General features: G+C 55.6%; 1 protein-coding gene across 1 annotated transcript in view; it reads left to right on the top strand.

Moving 5' to 3' along the window:
* POLE (polymerase (DNA directed), epsilon, catalytic subunit) overlaps positions 1–14,017 on the top strand; it is a 36,131-nt gene extending 22,114 nt beyond the window's left edge. Inside the window, exons 30-49 of the mRNA XM_006901006.1 lie at positions 1,295–1,507; positions 1,686–1,895; positions 2,307–2,450; positions 2,882–3,022; positions 3,240–3,393; positions 3,468–3,574; positions 3,847–4,023; positions 4,120–4,343; positions 4,443–4,663; positions 4,921–5,125; positions 6,714–6,887; positions 8,093–8,218; positions 10,272–10,404; positions 10,664–10,838; positions 11,698–11,829; positions 11,944–12,137; positions 12,752–12,952; positions 13,108–13,233; positions 13,731–13,820; positions 13,904–14,017. Coding sequence (XP_006901068.1) covers positions 1,295–1,507; positions 1,686–1,895; positions 2,307–2,450; positions 2,882–3,022; positions 3,240–3,393; positions 3,468–3,574; positions 3,847–4,023; positions 4,120–4,343; positions 4,443–4,663; positions 4,921–5,125; positions 6,714–6,887; positions 8,093–8,218; positions 10,272–10,404; positions 10,664–10,838; positions 11,698–11,829; positions 11,944–12,137; positions 12,752–12,952; positions 13,108–13,233; positions 13,731–13,820; positions 13,904–14,017 — 3,261 coding nt within the window. The remainder of the gene's footprint in view (positions 1–1,294; positions 1,508–1,685; positions 1,896–2,306; positions 2,451–2,881; positions 3,023–3,239; positions 3,394–3,467; positions 3,575–3,846; positions 4,024–4,119; positions 4,344–4,442; positions 4,664–4,920; positions 5,126–6,713; positions 6,888–8,092; positions 8,219–10,271; positions 10,405–10,663; positions 10,839–11,697; positions 11,830–11,943; positions 12,138–12,751; positions 12,953–13,107; positions 13,234–13,730; positions 13,821–13,903) is intronic.
* Positions 14,018–15,818: the final 1,801 nt, after the last annotated feature.

The following is a 15,818-nucleotide window of genomic DNA, read 5'->3' as shown; positions in this document are numbered from 1 at the left end:
AGATGCTCTGCTGGAGAAGGAGGGGGCAATCTCCTCCTGTACAAGTCAGATCTGATTTGACGGTACACGTAAAAATAATACAATAAAAATAAAAAAAAATTTAAAAAAAAAAGCATCCTAATATGGTCCCTGGATGAAATTTTATAGACTTCCCCTAAACTTCAAAGTAAGAGTAAGGATAAAAATAATCAAAACTGCTTATAAAATATGTATTCTAAAAATTCAGTTCATTTCCATCTAGTCAGCAATCACTCATAACTTACCATCCATTGGGATTCTAAAGTGGTAAATTGCATGGAAAGGGAATTGCCTGTCTTTCTCCCAAGAATCCCACAGTGGAATCTGAACTACCAGAGTTGCTAAGTTTACCTAAAGTAGGAGGAGGGAGCTTTACCTAAGAAGGTGAAGAGGCTCCATCTTGTAGGTGTCCATCGTTACAGAGCAAGATAACAGACCTGTAGGACAGAGCTCCCAGCACCAGGCAGGTATAAAGGGCTAGGCTTGGCACGTATCACCAGGGAGAGTACAGGCACTTAAGAAAAAGTGCGTTACTCCTTCTAAGGAGCTCTGGTGGCCTAGTGCCTAAGTACTTGCGCTGCCGACCCAAAGGGAGGTGACTTGAATCTACCAGCTGCTCCTGGAGAGACGGATGGATGATCTCCTGCCCTGTAATTGTCGGCCTCTGAAAACCTGCCGGCAAGTCAGCGATGGCTCGAGGGCACACAGCAGCGACGTCCATCAAGCCGCTGGCTGTGTTTCCAGATACGCACTTAGTTGCCATTGACTGTGGCTCACGGTGGGCCCTGTGTGCTTTTCAGGCTTGTAACTCTGCAGGCTGCCAGGCCTGTCTTCTGAGGTAGCTCTGAGAGGATTCACACCACCTACCTGGATAATAGTCAGGTGCTTATCCGTCTGTGCCGCTGAGGGCTCCTGGATAAGTTGTGAAAGGATGGAGATCTGTGGGAATTAATAGACACTGCTGTCTATCAAAGTGATAGTTACTTTTTGGGCAAAAAAAAAAATGGGAGTGAAAAGGGAGGTTAGCCATTTTTTTTTGCAGTGCTGTGTGATATCTTTATTGAGCAAGTAATTCAAATGTAGGCCTTTGCTTCAGGTCGGTGGCAGGCGCCTGGGTGGCTGGCGTTACTATTGACACTCCTCTGTACCGTTGAAAGTTGAGCCTGTGTGCCTGTCTGTGGGCGAATGTTCTATCTCATGTCAGACTGTGCTTACAATAAGATGTTGAGGTAGATTTTGCGGAGACAACAAACATTTGGTGTCTGGTTCCTCCCAGGTCATGACAAACCAGGCTCACGAGGGCAGCCGGAGCCCTGGGCCTCCAGACATGGAGGATCTGGGCCTCCCAAAGCCGCCACACACAGCCGTTCCTGTCGTCACTAAGAGGAAGCGAGTCCTGTGGGAGAGCCAGGAGGAGTCGCAGGAGCTGGAGCTGACGGTGCCCTGGCAGGAGATCTTGGGGAAGCCCCCCCCACTTGGCACCACCCAGGTAGGGAACTCCGGAGGTCTGTCTGCCCACGTAGGTAACTTTGGAGGAGTACCCACTCAGGTAGGAAACTCAGAGGAATCCCTACTCAGGCTCCTGCCACCAGCCTGTCTGGGATCCTCCTGGCATCTGGGCCTGATGTGCTTATCTCGGTCTCTCCTGACCTGCTATCACCTCCTAGGAAGAGTGGCTGGTGTGGCTCCGGTTCCACAAGAAAAAGTGGCAGCTGCAGGCCCGGCAGCGCCTTGCTCGCAGGAAGAGGCGACGTCTTGAGGGTACCGAGGACGAGCCAAGGGCTGGGGCGCTCCGAGAGGGGCCGACTACCGGCCTAGGGAGCTTCCTGCGGAGGACGGCCCGCAGCATCCTGGACCTGCCGTGGCAGATAGTGCAGGTGCGGGCAGGACACCCTTCCTGACTCTTCATGCCGGGGCTGGCACTGTGTCCTTCTGTCCTAGCGGAGGAGAAAAGGCATGTTTGTGGCGTTCTGACTCTGTGATCCTGACCCCTTGGAGAGGTCCAGATCAGTCAAGTATCTCTAGGATGGAGTCTTAGTCATGTGATCACCGATGAGTGGATTTTATGCTGGACCATGGTCATGATCACTGATGAGTGGGCTGTACGCTGGGACATGGTTGTCATCAGTGATGTATTGGGGACATGGTTGTATTCACGCAGCCACTCACGAGTCTGGACTGTGTCTGTGACGCAGTCGTGTAGAAGTGATCACTGATGAGTGATCTGGGACATGGAATGTGCTCTCAGCATGCCCAGTGAATTAAGGCCCTCTGTGCCCCGTACTCAGATCAGCGAGACCAGCCAACCTGGCCTGTTCAGGCTGTGGGCCGTCGTGGGCAGTGACCTCTACTGCATCAGGCTGAGCATCCCACGCGTGTTCTACGTCAACCAGCAGGTGGCAAAAGCAGAGGAAGGACCCTCATACCGCAAGGTGCGAGTGACCTGGCGAGGCAGGGTCCTGTGGCCATGTCCACAGGGTCGGGGAGGCAGTGGGATTGTGGAGAGAGACCGATGGAGCGGGGTGTGCAGGACTGTGGGAATCGGTGGACATGTCTGGAGGTGCTGTGTGCGGAGCCTGCTCGGCCCTGCCCTGAGCCAAGACATGGGCTAGAAGATTTTCTGCAGACGGCGTGGAAACTGGCCACTGTCCTCTGTGTGGGGAGCAAGTGTGAGACTCCTTTATTTCCAGTGATGAGTGTGGGCTCGTCTAGCCTTTTCTTCACCTATATCACTCTGCTGCTTGAGGGTTTTCATTCCCCTTCCCTTAGACCCATTTCTTCCAGATGGCTTCGTGCCCCGTCTGTGTGGGGTTTTCATGGAAACTCTGAGATGTGTTAGAGACCCTCATTTATGTGTCCCCAGGTGAACCGTGTGCTCCCCCGTGCCAGCGTGGTCCACCACCTCTACGAGTACTCTGTGCCCGAGGACATGTACCAGGAGCACATCAACGAGATCAACACGGAGCTGTCGGCTCCTGACATTGAGGGCGTCTACGAGACTCAGGTAGGATCCCCGGTCTTCAGGGTCCCCAAGAAGCTGCAGCAAGGAGGCCACACCGGGCGAGTGGGTGGTCATTGCTGGCCCAGCTCACCAACAGTTGGTTTCCACAGTGTATCAGCCTAAGACTGGAGAAGCATCCTGTTGCCCGGCTGACCCTGTGTCTTGCGGGGCATGTCTGTGGCCCAAGCCCTCGCTCATCTAGCCGTCTGTCTCTGCCCAGGTGCCACTGCTCTTCCGGGCCCTCGTGCAGCTCGGCTGTGTGTGCGTGGTCAACAAGCAGCTGGTGAGGCACCTGTCTGGCTGGGAAGCTGAAACCTTTGCCCTCGAGCACCTAGAGATGCGCTCTCTAGCCCAGTTCAGCTACCTGGAACCAGGTAGGGTCCTGCAGCTGTCCTGTCTCCAGCTGCTGCCTCCCATAGAACCGGGGTCACAGCGTGTTTCTCTGCAGGGAGTATTCGCCACCTCTACCTGTATCACCACGCACAGGCCCACAAGGCGCTCTTCGGAGTCTTCTTCCCCACACAGCGCAGGGCGTCTGTGTTTGTGCTAGACACGGTGAGTTGGGGCCTGCACAGGGGTCGGGGGTGTGTGTACTTGTTCAGAGCTCCCCACCTAGGCAGGCCGGGCTGTGGACACACATTTGAGTTAGAACCACCAGAGTCTTAGTGCCCTTTCCTCTTCCCTCTGATCCACATGGGTTTGAGCAGTGCTGGGGCTCAGGTGCTCAGTCCCTCCACTCTGCTCTCCACATGGGGCTGAGCATTGGTGGGTCTGCCAGGGTCTGGCCCCCAACTCAGCTGACTGGTGCTGGGGTCTGCCGGGGTCAGGTGCGCAGCAACCAGATGCCGAGCCTCAGCGCCATGTATTCCACGGAGCACAACCTCCTCCTGGAGCAGCTGGGCTCCGACTTCCTGCCTCCGCCCAAGCACACCTTTGAGGTTCGAGCAGAGACCGACTTAAAGACCATCTGCAGAGCCATCCAGCGCCTCCTGCTTGCCTACAAGGTCAGGCCACAGCTTCGCCAGGACACGCTCCCTCTCTGCTCAGAGTGGCCTGCCCTCCCTGGGCTCTTTGCTGACCTCTGTCCTCTCTCTGACAAGGACGAGCGCCGAGGGCCCACACTGGTCGCCGTGCAGTCCAGCTGGGAGCTGAAGCGGCTGGTGGGCGAGATCCCTGTGCTGGAGGAGTTTCCCCTGGTGCCTGTGCGTGTAACTGATAAGGTCAGCTACGCTGTCCTAGACTGGCAGCGCCACGGTGCCCGGCACATGATCCGGCACTACCTCCACCTGGACACCTGCCTGTCCCAGGCCTTCGAGATGAGCAGGTGAGCGTGGAACCCCGGCCCTGGGCAGCCCCTGGCTGGGTGGGCAGATGGGCATCTGCTCTGTGTTCTCACTGCTCTGATCTGTGCTGCCTCTCACAGGTATTTCCACATCCCCGTGGGGAACTTGCCAGAGGACATCTCCACCTTTGGCTCCGACCTCTTCTTTGCCCGCCACCTGCAGCGCCACAGCCACCTTCTCTGGCTCTCTCCAACGTCCCGGCCCGACCTGGGTGGCAAAGAGGCTGACGACAGCCGCCTGGTCATGGAATTCGATGACCACAACACAGTGGAGATCAACAGCTCTGGCTGCTACTCCACCGGTGAGCAAGCGCACCAGCATCTGCCACGTCCTGGGCCGGGGGCTCCGGGACTGTGGGGCTTACTGGGCCCCTGGATCATGAGACCTACTGGGCCAGGTAACATGCCAAGTCCCAGGCCGTGGGGCTCACTGGGCCAAGTGACACGGCCAATCCTGAGAATTGGGCAGCAGCTGTGCTGGCTAGCTGATTCTTGCTGTGGAGTGGGCAGAGAGGTGCCATCAAGGTGTGCTCTCGGGTGAACAGGGCCTTATGTGCAGTGTGCGTGGAGCTGGACGTCCAGAACCTTGCCGTCAACACAGTCCTGCAGTCACACCGAGTCAATGATATGGAGGGAGCTGCCAGCATGGGCATCAGCTTTGACGCCATCCCGCAGGCTTCCCTGGAGGACATGATCACTGGCAACCAGGCCGCCTCCATGCCTGCCAGCTATGACGAGACCGCCCTCTGCTCCAGCACCTTCAGGTACCTGGGTGCCCTCTGCTGTGCAGTCCCTGCCGAGGGGTCCTGGAGACCAGATGTGTGTGGCATGAAGCAAGTGCTTAGCTAAGACCGTCACACTGCTCATGGCATAGCTGTCTCCCAGCAAAGCGGGCTTGATTGCTGACTGGACTGTGAGGAAGTGCCGGAGGCCACACAGGCCCTGCATGCTCATCTCCACCCAGCACTGAACACCCGGAGGTCACAGGCCTGTGTGTGTGTTTGTGTGCACGAGACTGAGTGTGTGAGGTCATAGTTGTGTATGTGTGTACACATGAGGCTCAGTGTGTGTGTGAGGTCACAGTGCTGAGTGTGTGTCTTTGTGCACGAGACACTTGAGTGCATGAGTGTGTGAGGTCCTAGTTGTGTGTGTGTGTACATGAGACTGCATGAGTGTGTGACATCACAGTGCTAAGTAGGTGTACATGAGACTGAGTGCATGAGTGTGAGGTCACAGTACTGAGTGTGTATGCACACTCAAGTGTGCACTAGGTCAGGAGGCTAGGTCTGCATTCGATAGAGAGGCGAGCACTTTACTGCGTACACACGGTTGAGCCAGAAGAACTGGAAGCCAGCACTGAGTGGCTTCACGGTTTCAGTTGCAGCCTCCAGATGCTCCCTCTGCCTCTCTTCTTCTTTTTTTTTTCTCTATTTCTTTTTTTTGTTTTTATTAATATTTTTTTATTGGGAAAAACATATTGGGGGTACAAGGAGGTGAGGGTTGGGGGCAAAGGGTGAGGATGGGCCAGGATGCAGTTGCAGAGCTGCACAGTTTGGTCGGTGGGGGGAGCAGGTGAAGAAATAATGAGGGTCCAGTGGGGACCAGATGCTACAGAGGAATGACAAGCATTTTCCAATAGTAATTAAACCAACTGTCTTATTGATTTGGGAATTGGATGCCGACTCTCTGGCTTCTTCATGCTGAACAGGGGCGTAGATATAAAGGGGGGAAGGGAGGACGCTTTATCACCTTACTGGTGGTCTTGGGTTACAGCTGCTTGCCTTCTTGCTCCTGAGGGCCGCGGCGGTTCGCCCCGAGCCGGGGGCCAAGCGCAGCCCTCCTCGGGCAGAAGGCCACGATGGCTCGCCCCCGGACAGAGGGCCGAGGGCAGCCCACCCCGGGCAGAGGGCCGTGATGGCTCGCCCCAGGCAGGGGGCCGCGACGGCTCGCCCCGGGCAGGGGGCTGAGGGCAGCCCACCCCGGGCAGAGGGCCGCGACGGCTCGCCCCGGGCAGGGGGCCGAGGGCAGCCCGCCCCGGGCAGGGGGCCGCGACGGCTGATGTAGTCTTTTTTCAAAAAAGAAGAAAAAAAAGTGTGTGTGTGTGTGTACCGTCAAATTGGATCTGACTGGTACAGGAGACTGCCCCTCCTTCTCCAGCAGAGCATGAAGTAGAGTCTGGGTTTTTTTTCCCCCCCCAGGTGCCTGTCGGGGCCTGGGTTTCAGCTGTCCACACCACAGCAGTGGACAACGAGCTTAAAGCCCCTGATGGCTCTGGGCGCTGACTCTCACCAGTGGCTATGGATGAAGTCACAGACGATTTTCAGCCAGCGCCGACCTCTGCCTCTCTTCTAGGATCCTGAAGAGCATGGTGGTGGGCTGGGTGAAGGAGATCACGCAGTACCACAACGTCTACGCCGACAACCAGGTGATGCACTTCTACCGGTGGCTGCGGTCTCCGACCTCCCTGCTCCATGACCCGGCCCTGCACCGCACGCTGCATAGCATGATGAAGAAGCTCTTCCTGCAGTGAGTGGCCGGCGGGGGTCGAAGGATGGGGCCACAAGGGGGCCTCTACTGCTCTTCCGGCCATTCGTGGGGCACGCTGGTCACTCAGGTCCACACACCAGAGCAGGAGCCATCTGGTGCCTCCTCTGGGATAAACAGTCCACTCTGGGTGACAGTACATCAGATTGGAAGGACTCCAGTGGTTCTTAGCTGTGTGTGTGTGTGTGTGTGTGTGTGTGTGTGTGTTTATGCGTAGTGGTGGGAGGTGGGGTCGGCAGGTGGCAAATGTCCTTCTAGAGAATACTAGAGCCCAGAGGCCATGTACTCCTTTTTTGCACAAGTCATTGTTACTCTATTGTCCTGTTCCCTGACTGTTTGGTTAGTGCTGTGTCAAGAAGGTAGACATATGAGTGTATCATCCTGATGCATGTTTGAGTAGGGTCCAGTCTTGCACTGTTATGAATAATGTATCAACCAACAGCCTTGTGCATAAACTCCAAATTCACTGCTGTGAAGTCAGTACTTATTTGCAGCTCTCCGCCATCTGTTTCCACACTTGTAAATCTCAATTGAAACAGACAGACCTAGTTCTTCTGCAGTGTGACTGGTGCTTTCAGGCGTTTGACCTTGGGTTAGCCCCCAACACGTGGCGCAGTGCACCACCAGCGCTCTGTATATGTGTAAGGCCATGCAGATCTATCTGTGGAATTCTCCAGAAGGACAGCTGTTGTGGGTCTGGTAAATACCAGAGGTTCTGAGTTATGAGCCCTGCCTGGGAGTGCTTAGCGTTACTGCCCCCAAGTGGTTGGAAATGATATTACCTCAATGAACTTGGCCTTGATACTGTAGTTTTCTTGGTTTTTTCCTTATTGATTGGCACAAGATAGAGCAAGGTTTAGGGCTTTTGTACATAGTTGCAAGCAACTCGACAGCACATAACAACAACAACATTCATATCTGTACATGAAGACTGTGTATTGTTCTGTGATGTAAGCTAGACTTTTTTTCTTGATCTTTGATTACCTTTTGGCTGTGCTGATACCACAGAGAGAGTCTTACTTTCCCATGATCAGCCCTGCAGGTCTTCTCTCTTGCTTCTGGCCTCTGATTCCACAGGAAGGCCTTTCCTGCTTCAGGGTTGGAAGATTGTCCCCATGCAGCTGCTGCTCTGTGACTTCACTTTGCCTGGTCGCTCCTTGACCCCCTGTTCTGAACTTTCTCCCCAGGCTCATCGCCGAGTTCAAGCGCCTGGGGTCATCAGTCGTTTACGCCAACTTCAACCGCATCATCCTTTGCACGAAGAAACGCCGCATCGAGGACGCCCTTGCCTACGTGGACTACATCACCAACAGGTGGGACACGGCTGGGCTGAGCCCGGCCTCACTGAGGACCAGCCACAGCCAGCCCAGGACAGCTAGCGTGAGGTCAGGAGAGCTAGGAGCGTGACACAAACAATACAACCACCACCACAGCCTAAGAAACGGGTGTAACAAAACAGACAGCACTGAGGCTGGTAGCTAAGTGGCTGAGCTAGGAATGGCTGCGGTGTTCGCGTCCCTGCAAGGAAATTGTGGCACGCAGACCCCTTCCATGGATGCAAACGTCAGCACCTTGAAGTTCATGCGAGGTTCAGGCAGGTAGACAGAGGTTACCTGTCTCCCCTGAGGCCCTGTGAACAGGCAGCGTAGAACCACCATGCACCACTCACTCTGCATGGAGACAGAAGACAGAGCCAAGCAGAGTGCCCATCTCAGGGCCTTTCTTTTTGCTTCTAATGAGAAGCTCACACTGCTATTGACATTGAGCACACAGAGAAATCACTTTTCTGGGTGTAGAGGTGTTGCTGGTTGATGTGCAGAAACAGCATCTGGTAGAACTGGTGTGCACAGAAGCAGCAAGGAGGCCAAAGGGTGGTGAATCTCACTGAGCAGCAGAGCAGAATGAAGACTCCTGCTTCGTCAGAATACGTGCACTGTGATTCCAACTGGGACTCCAGTCCTCCTCCTCAGACCAGTGGTCAGCATCCACCTTGGTTCTGAGATAAGTTTTCACTGCAGGTGGCCACACTGGGCTAATGGGACTAGCTTGTCCTGAAACATTCAGGTTCCCTCAATGAGCCTGGCCCAGGTGGACTGTGGGAATGATGTACCTCTGTGAGTCAGAAGTGCCCTGATCACTGGTGTCTGATTGGCTCCTTTCTCACCCCTTTGAGCTGAGAGCAGAATTAGCAATAATACTCCTTGCGGAGTCATGATTTAGGTTAAGTTCTTTAGTTGCATACTTTTGGGGGGGTTTCCATTATTATTACTAACAGTTTCTGTTGTTTCTCTCTCCCTTCTTTCCCTTTTTCTTTCTTTCCTTCTTTAACCTCTTCCTTGTCTCCTGTCATCAGGGGCTCTGGCGTTCCTTGGAGGTCTCTCTGTGTCATGCGTTAATCTTCCTCAGGATCTAAGAGCACCTCAGCACAGGGACCCTAGAGCCAAAGGCAGTGCTGCTCCCCTGACTTTTTCTTGGTGGTGGTCAGGGTCCTCCTCTGCTCACTGCTTCTTGAAAATTCTGTGAATTTTACTTCTTTGTGTGTTGGTTAAGTTTCCAACCCTGAACACATCATTGAGCTTTATTCTGGTTTGCAGCCATCTTACCTGGAAACGGTTTGATTCTTTTGAGTTTCCTTTTGCAAGGTTTGCTAAACAGAGCCCAGGCTGCATTTAACCTGACTCACTGTCCCCACCACTGAAGCACGACCTTCTGAACATTCTCTCCCTGCCGCCCCTCAGCTGCCACATAGGTGCTTTGCAGACATGTCATTGCCCCGTGTGAGTGCCGAGCATAATCTCTGCTCTTTCCTGGCCCCACATCATTTTTTTTGCAGGTATATCAGCACTCTGAGGAATATTGTAATGCAGCTCTCTCTGGCCCTCTTGTCTTGTGACCCGCTCACCACCTTAGTCTCCCTAGATTGTCTCCTTAATACAGACAGTGAGCTGGAGTCTGCCTGCTGGGCGGGCACGCGAGGCTCTGCTCTTCCACCCTGACGGAGTGGACCTCTCCTGTTTATCATGTGCACATTGTTCCCTACAAAGCTGGAGGAATGACAGAATCTGCATCTGCTTTACATTCACTTCTAAATTAGTAGAGGATAACAAGTAGTTTGTACTTGAACGTTACCTAAAAGGTGGGTGGTTCAAACCCACTCTGAGATACCTCAGACGAAGGATCCTACCTTCTGAAAGGTCATGACATTGAAAACCCCATGAACTGTCCTGTTTGGACACCCCTGGGGCCACCCAAGGCAGAACCAACTCAGTGGCAACTTACTTCTTTTTTCTTTTAGTGACAAAGTTGACAGGTCAGTGAAAACAACTCAATTTCATTTGCCCCGCTTCCAATTTGCTTCTCGTGCAGCATCCACTCTAAAGACATCTTCCATTCCCTGACGATTTCCTTCTCCCGATGCTGGGAATTTCTTCTCTGGATGGATCCATCTAACTACGGGGGCATCAAAGGAAAAGTCTCGTCTAGTGTTCACTGTGGACAGGTAAGAGGAGCTGGTCGTGGAGCCCTCAGGTGTGGAATCAGAGACGGTCTGGGGGCCAGTGTTCGTTCATGCTTAGGAAATAGTGATCACAGACCACAGAGCTCCTGTCAGCGTCAGCAGAGGTGAGGGCTCCGAGCAAACACAGGGCGAGGCGAAGGCATGGAGAGTCAGGGCAAGAGCTGGCAGGCAGGGCAGTCCCGGCTGGCTGTGAACGGGAGGAAGCGCTCTGGTGGAAACAGATTTGTCTCTCACGATGCAGCGAGGGTCCCCAGAAGCTGAGGAAGCACAGCAAGAGCAGGAGGACGAGCAGGAAGAGGTAGAGGAGGACTTGGAGGAAGCCGAAGTCGAGGACTTACTGGAAAACAACTGGAACATTTTACAGTTTTTGCCCCAGGCGGCCTCCTGCCAAAGCTACTTTCTCATGATCGTCTCAGGTGAGCCCGAGTGACCCACCACCCTCATGGCCATCCTCCACGCCAGCATGAGAGTCGCTGCTCAGTGCATGTAGGACAGTGGGGCGGCCTGAAGGTGAACAGCTGGGAACAGTCCCATTTGTGAGATTTAGTGTTAAGGCACCACTGTGGCACCCCTGCACTCAGGGACACTGTCTCTGTTCAGCATGCTGGCTGGAGACTGCCCCTCTCTCTGGGTCGGATGATAGTTGCCCCCGGTTGTTCTCTGATCTGCTGATGGTACCATCATACACCAAGCCCCAGGAGAAGAAATGGGGGGGCTCTAGAATCCATCCTGGCTGCTCTGAACTCTCAGGTGTGAGGCCTCCCCTCTCCTGAGTGTTTTCTGGGGCCACTGCACTCAGCATCAGGCAGTTAAGGGCCAGTCAGTGAGCTGACATCAGCAGAAGGACACTTACACACCTATACTTAGCGACAAGTGCGTTGGTCTGCGTTCGTCTGCTGTCTGTCTGTTCTTGCGGGCCTGGCGGAGTTTCCGGGACACTCGGTACACATCTCTCTTGGCTGTGCTGTGACTGTTCCTCTCTCGCTGCCAGCCTGAAGGGTACTCCATGTGGCCTCCTTGACACAGTGTCCCCCAAGAATGTGCGTGAGCATCAGGTCTCACGGGCGTAGGGCTCCTCGAGAGGCAGCGATAAGTCATACTCGTCACACAGGTTCAGATACAAGCTGGGGACCCCTTGGGCTCCCACAGTCTCTGCTCCCCCACAGTGCATGTCATGGCTGTGTGTGTACCACTGCATGAGGATGTAGGGCTCCATCAGAGGCGCTGAGAGTCACCCTCCTCCCGGGGCTCCTGCGCTCCCTGCTTCCCCCACAGCGTACATCGTGGCCGTGTACCACAGCATGAAGGACGAGCTTCGGCGCAGCGCCCCAGGAAGCACCCCGGTCAAGAGGAGGGGCGCCAGCCAGTTCTCCCAGGAGACTGAGGCTGCCGCTGGGGCCCTGCCTGGTGAGTGCTGGAACCCCAAGCATGTCAGGCGGTCCACCTGAAGGTCCCACAGCCTGACATGTAGTCGCCAAGGTCCTTGTCACTGTAAGATGGTGCAGGTGCTTCTCTCTCCAGGAATGATCACCTTCTCTCAGGACTACGTGGCCAACGAGCTCACCCAGAACTTCTTCACCATCACACAGAAGATTCAGAAGAAAGTCACAGGCTCCCGGAATTCGACAGAACCCTCGGAGATGTTCCCCCAGCTCCCAGGCTCTCACCTGCCCCTCAACAACCCAGCCTTGGAGTTCATCAAGTACGTGTGTAAGGTAAGAAGAGGGCGGACCAAGTGCAGGGGGAGGAGGTATGAGTATGTGTGCAAGGGGGGGGGACAGGGAAGGGGCAGGCACCAGCTGCGCCCAGGGGGCCACGACCTGGGTCAGGGAGGTGTGCTGTCATGTGGGGAGTCGTCAGCCTTGCTCGCTGAGCTCCTGTCTCTAGGCTGCTCCACGTTACACATACCAAATCCAAATCCTTCCTACCAAGCAGGTTCTGACCCACAGTGACCCTGGTAGAACTGCTCTCAGGGTTTTCACAGAAGGACACTTCCCTGTCTCTCTGGTGGGTGAGGTTGGACCCTTCAACCTCCGTGCCAGCGTTCTACGCACGGCAGGGGCGAAACACTGGCCACCGCTTCCCAGGGGCCAGAGTGAGCCAGCAGGCCCGGGCTGGTTGGGGTCAGTGGGCTTGCAGTGGTCCCAGGCCATCAGAGCAGATGGACAGGGGCACCCGGCTTCTTGGCTCTGTGCCTCCTCCCTCTCTAGGGACCACAGGAGGGAGGAGGCCTGAGTGGAGGAGCAGAGCCAGTGGCCCGGGTGTGGGGGCCCCAGAAGCTTCCAGGGGCTACGGTGCTGGCGAGTCCCAGCGGGTCACTGTCTGACAGGTGCTGTCCCTGGACACGAACATCACAAACCAAGTGAACAAGCTGCGCCGGGACCTGCTGCGTCTGGTGGGTGTCGGCGAGTTCTCCCCAGAGGCCCAGTTCCAAGACCCCTGCCGCTCCCATGTGCTCCCCGAGATCATCTGCCTAAGCTGTAATTTCTGCCGGGACCTGGACCTGTGCAAAGACTCCACCTTCTCCCAGGTGGGCCACACCTGCCTGGGCCCCTGGCTGACCCGGGCAGCCCGGCTGTGAAGGTGGGGAGGGATCTTGTAGTCAGGGTGGCCTCAGCCTTTCCTGTGATGTGGGCTGGGCCACAGGAGGCCTAGGCAAGGGGTCACCTGTCCCTCCTCTGCCAGGACGGGGCAGTCCTGCCTCAGTGGCTGTGCTCCAACTGCGAGGTCCCCTACGACCCCACTGTCATTGAGGCGGCCCTGGTAGACACATTGCAGAAGAAGCTGATGGCCTTCACGCTGCAGGACCTGGTGAGGACACACGGACATTCCCACCGCAGACTCTGCCGCGGCGGCCTCTGCGGGAGTGGCTGTGTGAAGTCACGCTGTGTGTGTGTTGGGCACACGTGTACACACATATCTTAGCTGCACGTGTCTCGAGCACTTTTTTGTCCAAGTGTGTGGGGTATGTATGAACATGTGTATGCATTCACATGGGTGGGGGGTGTGTCCAGGGCATGTGTGCATATGGGGGTGGGTGTACAGGACAACTGTACATATAGGGGTGGTGTGTGCAGGACACATGGGGGGTGGTATGTCCACACGTGTGTGGGGGGTCCACGACGTGTTCACCTGGCTGTGAGTGTGTGGTTAGTCCAGGGGCACACTTGGTGTGTACGTGCCTGAGAATGTTCTGTCATTGGACTTCTCTGAGTTCAGTGACCGTCCAAGATTGAAGCCGCCGTGGCCCATGCTCCCCACACAGCTGTGCAGGCCCAGGTGTGTGCTGAGCTGAGCTCCCTTCTCAGGTGTGCCTGAAGTGCAGCGGTGTAAAGGACACGCACATGCCCATCCACTGCAGCTGTGCTGGAGACTTTGCCCTCACCATCCCCACCAAGGTGGGCAGAGCTCTGTCACCTCCCTCAAGTCTACCCCCTCACATCGAGGAGAGGGGTCTGATCGGGGCCATTTACTCCTACAGGTCTTCCTAGAGCAGGTGAGAATCTTCCGGAACATCGCCGAGCACTATGGCATATCGTACCTGCAGGAGACCCTGGATTGGCTGCTTCAGAAGACCCCTCTGCTGGGCCGCTAGCTGGCCGTCAGGGATCATCCAAACAGCCTGCACCTCAGAGTCTGGTGGTCAGTCCCATCTGGGTGGTCATTGTTCTAGGTGGGCAGGCCAGGCTCGCTGGTTTTCCACTACCTCAGGGCACCCCATAACCATTAGGGAGCCTAGGTACTCCCTAGCCTCCGTGAGGCAGACTGGTCAGACCATGGAACAAGGGCAGTCATTGTCCCAAGCAGGTCAGTGTTGATCTGAGAGCCAAGGGTTCCCAGGAGGATTCTACAGCCCTGGGCGTTCCCTCCTGTCCAAATAAAGAAGTGTGCCTTTCGCTGGTGTTGACAGCTCCTACGGGTGGGGCTAAATCAGACTGTCACTCTGGGGTCCCATCCTCCCTGCTCTGCCTCGTGGGAGGCTTCACTCTGAAGGGTGTTGTTTTCTGGGGATTGTGTGGTTGGAGGGCCGAGGCCAGGGAAGAGCAGACACCACTGGATCTGGCAGCACAAAGGCCTCCCATCCTTGTCATAGTGACAAAGTGACCCAACTCATGGCTCCTGTGCCACAGAGCAGGAGGGAGAGGTGTGTCCCCATCACACGTGGCCTTGGTGTGGGCAGCTGGGGAAGGTGCTTTAAGCAGGGCCTGTAGTGGGTTTTGTCTTGCTGAGTAAACCTGCACTTGTCACATCGTTTTTGGTAGTGTAGTCATGTATCACTATCCACCGCCTGCTAGGGTCTGTGTCAGCTTCTCACTGGACAGGGTACAAGGCCCTTGTGGGCTCCTGATACCCTCTGAAGCCCCCACAGACCTGCACTGCCCCAAGGGGATGAGGCCAGCTCCACCTGGTTTCAGGTAACTGCCCTGGATGGGACATGGGATTCAGGGTGGTAGATAAGACTTTAGAAATTGGTTGTCTTTTAGGGCTCTGGGTGACTCTGTCTTGTGGGGCTTGAGCTGGCCCAGGGGTAACCTGAGTGTCCACGGTCACTGCTTGGCCCAGGGTGGCACCTGGTCCGAGCTGGCTTTTGTAAAATGTTTTATTATTATTACTGTTTCCTGTGTAAAGAGCCTCCATGCTAAGCACAGATAAGTAACTGCATCTGTCAGCCCCCTGCAGGCCAGCCGCCACCCCTGCCCAGGAAACCTGAGGCCCCTGAAGGTGGACGGCAGAGTAGAAGCCAATCGAATTAAGAGTCGGGGAGCAGCTAACGAGCTTTCCTGGAAAGGAGCCGCTGCCAGTGGGGGGGAGTGGAACCTGATCCACGGGGGACACTGTGCCTTCTTGAACGTGGCCCAGACTGTCCCTTAGCCCCACCAACAGGACCAGGGCCACCACCTCAGGGCTACAGCTGGCAGGCTTGTCTGGGCTGGTGGCTAGGACATCCTGGGCTCTACAAGGGGGCCTGCACTAGTGCCCACCCTCGGCCAGCCACCTGAGGTCTCAGAAGGGCTGAAATCCAAGCCAAACCTGTCAATCTGGGCAAGGGGCTGGCTGGAAAAACCAGTTCCTGCAGAAGTAGAACTGGATATCTGGTAAGCCAAGTGCTTGAGGTCATCAGCCCTGATGACCTGTGACACTGGACCCAGGGATAGAGGAGCCAACCTGGCCTGTGGGGGCTGGGCAGTTATCTCCCAACAGGCTTGGCCTCCTGAGCAGGTAGCAGGACTGACCTCTGACCCCACTGGCTCTGAGTGACCTCAGTGTCACAAAGATGTGAACTCAAGAGTGTGTGCCTCGGTCTGGTCTTTGGGGAGGCAGCTGTGCACATGCTCAGTCCGAGGACCCAGAACCAAGTCTGTCCCCTGGGCAGGCCTGGACAGGCGGCACCAGGC

This window comes from Elephantulus edwardii, unplaced genomic scaffold (assembly GCF_000299155.1).
Source record: "Elephantulus edwardii isolate Elephantulus edwardi_28Jun2011 unplaced genomic scaffold, EleEdw1.0 scaffold00304, whole genome shotgun sequence".
NCBI classification, from domain to species: Eukaryota; Metazoa; Chordata; class Mammalia; order Macroscelidea; family Macroscelididae; genus Elephantulus; species Elephantulus edwardii.
The sequence above is the reverse complement of the archived record's forward strand: the minus strand, read 5'-3'. Positions and strand labels throughout refer to the sequence as shown.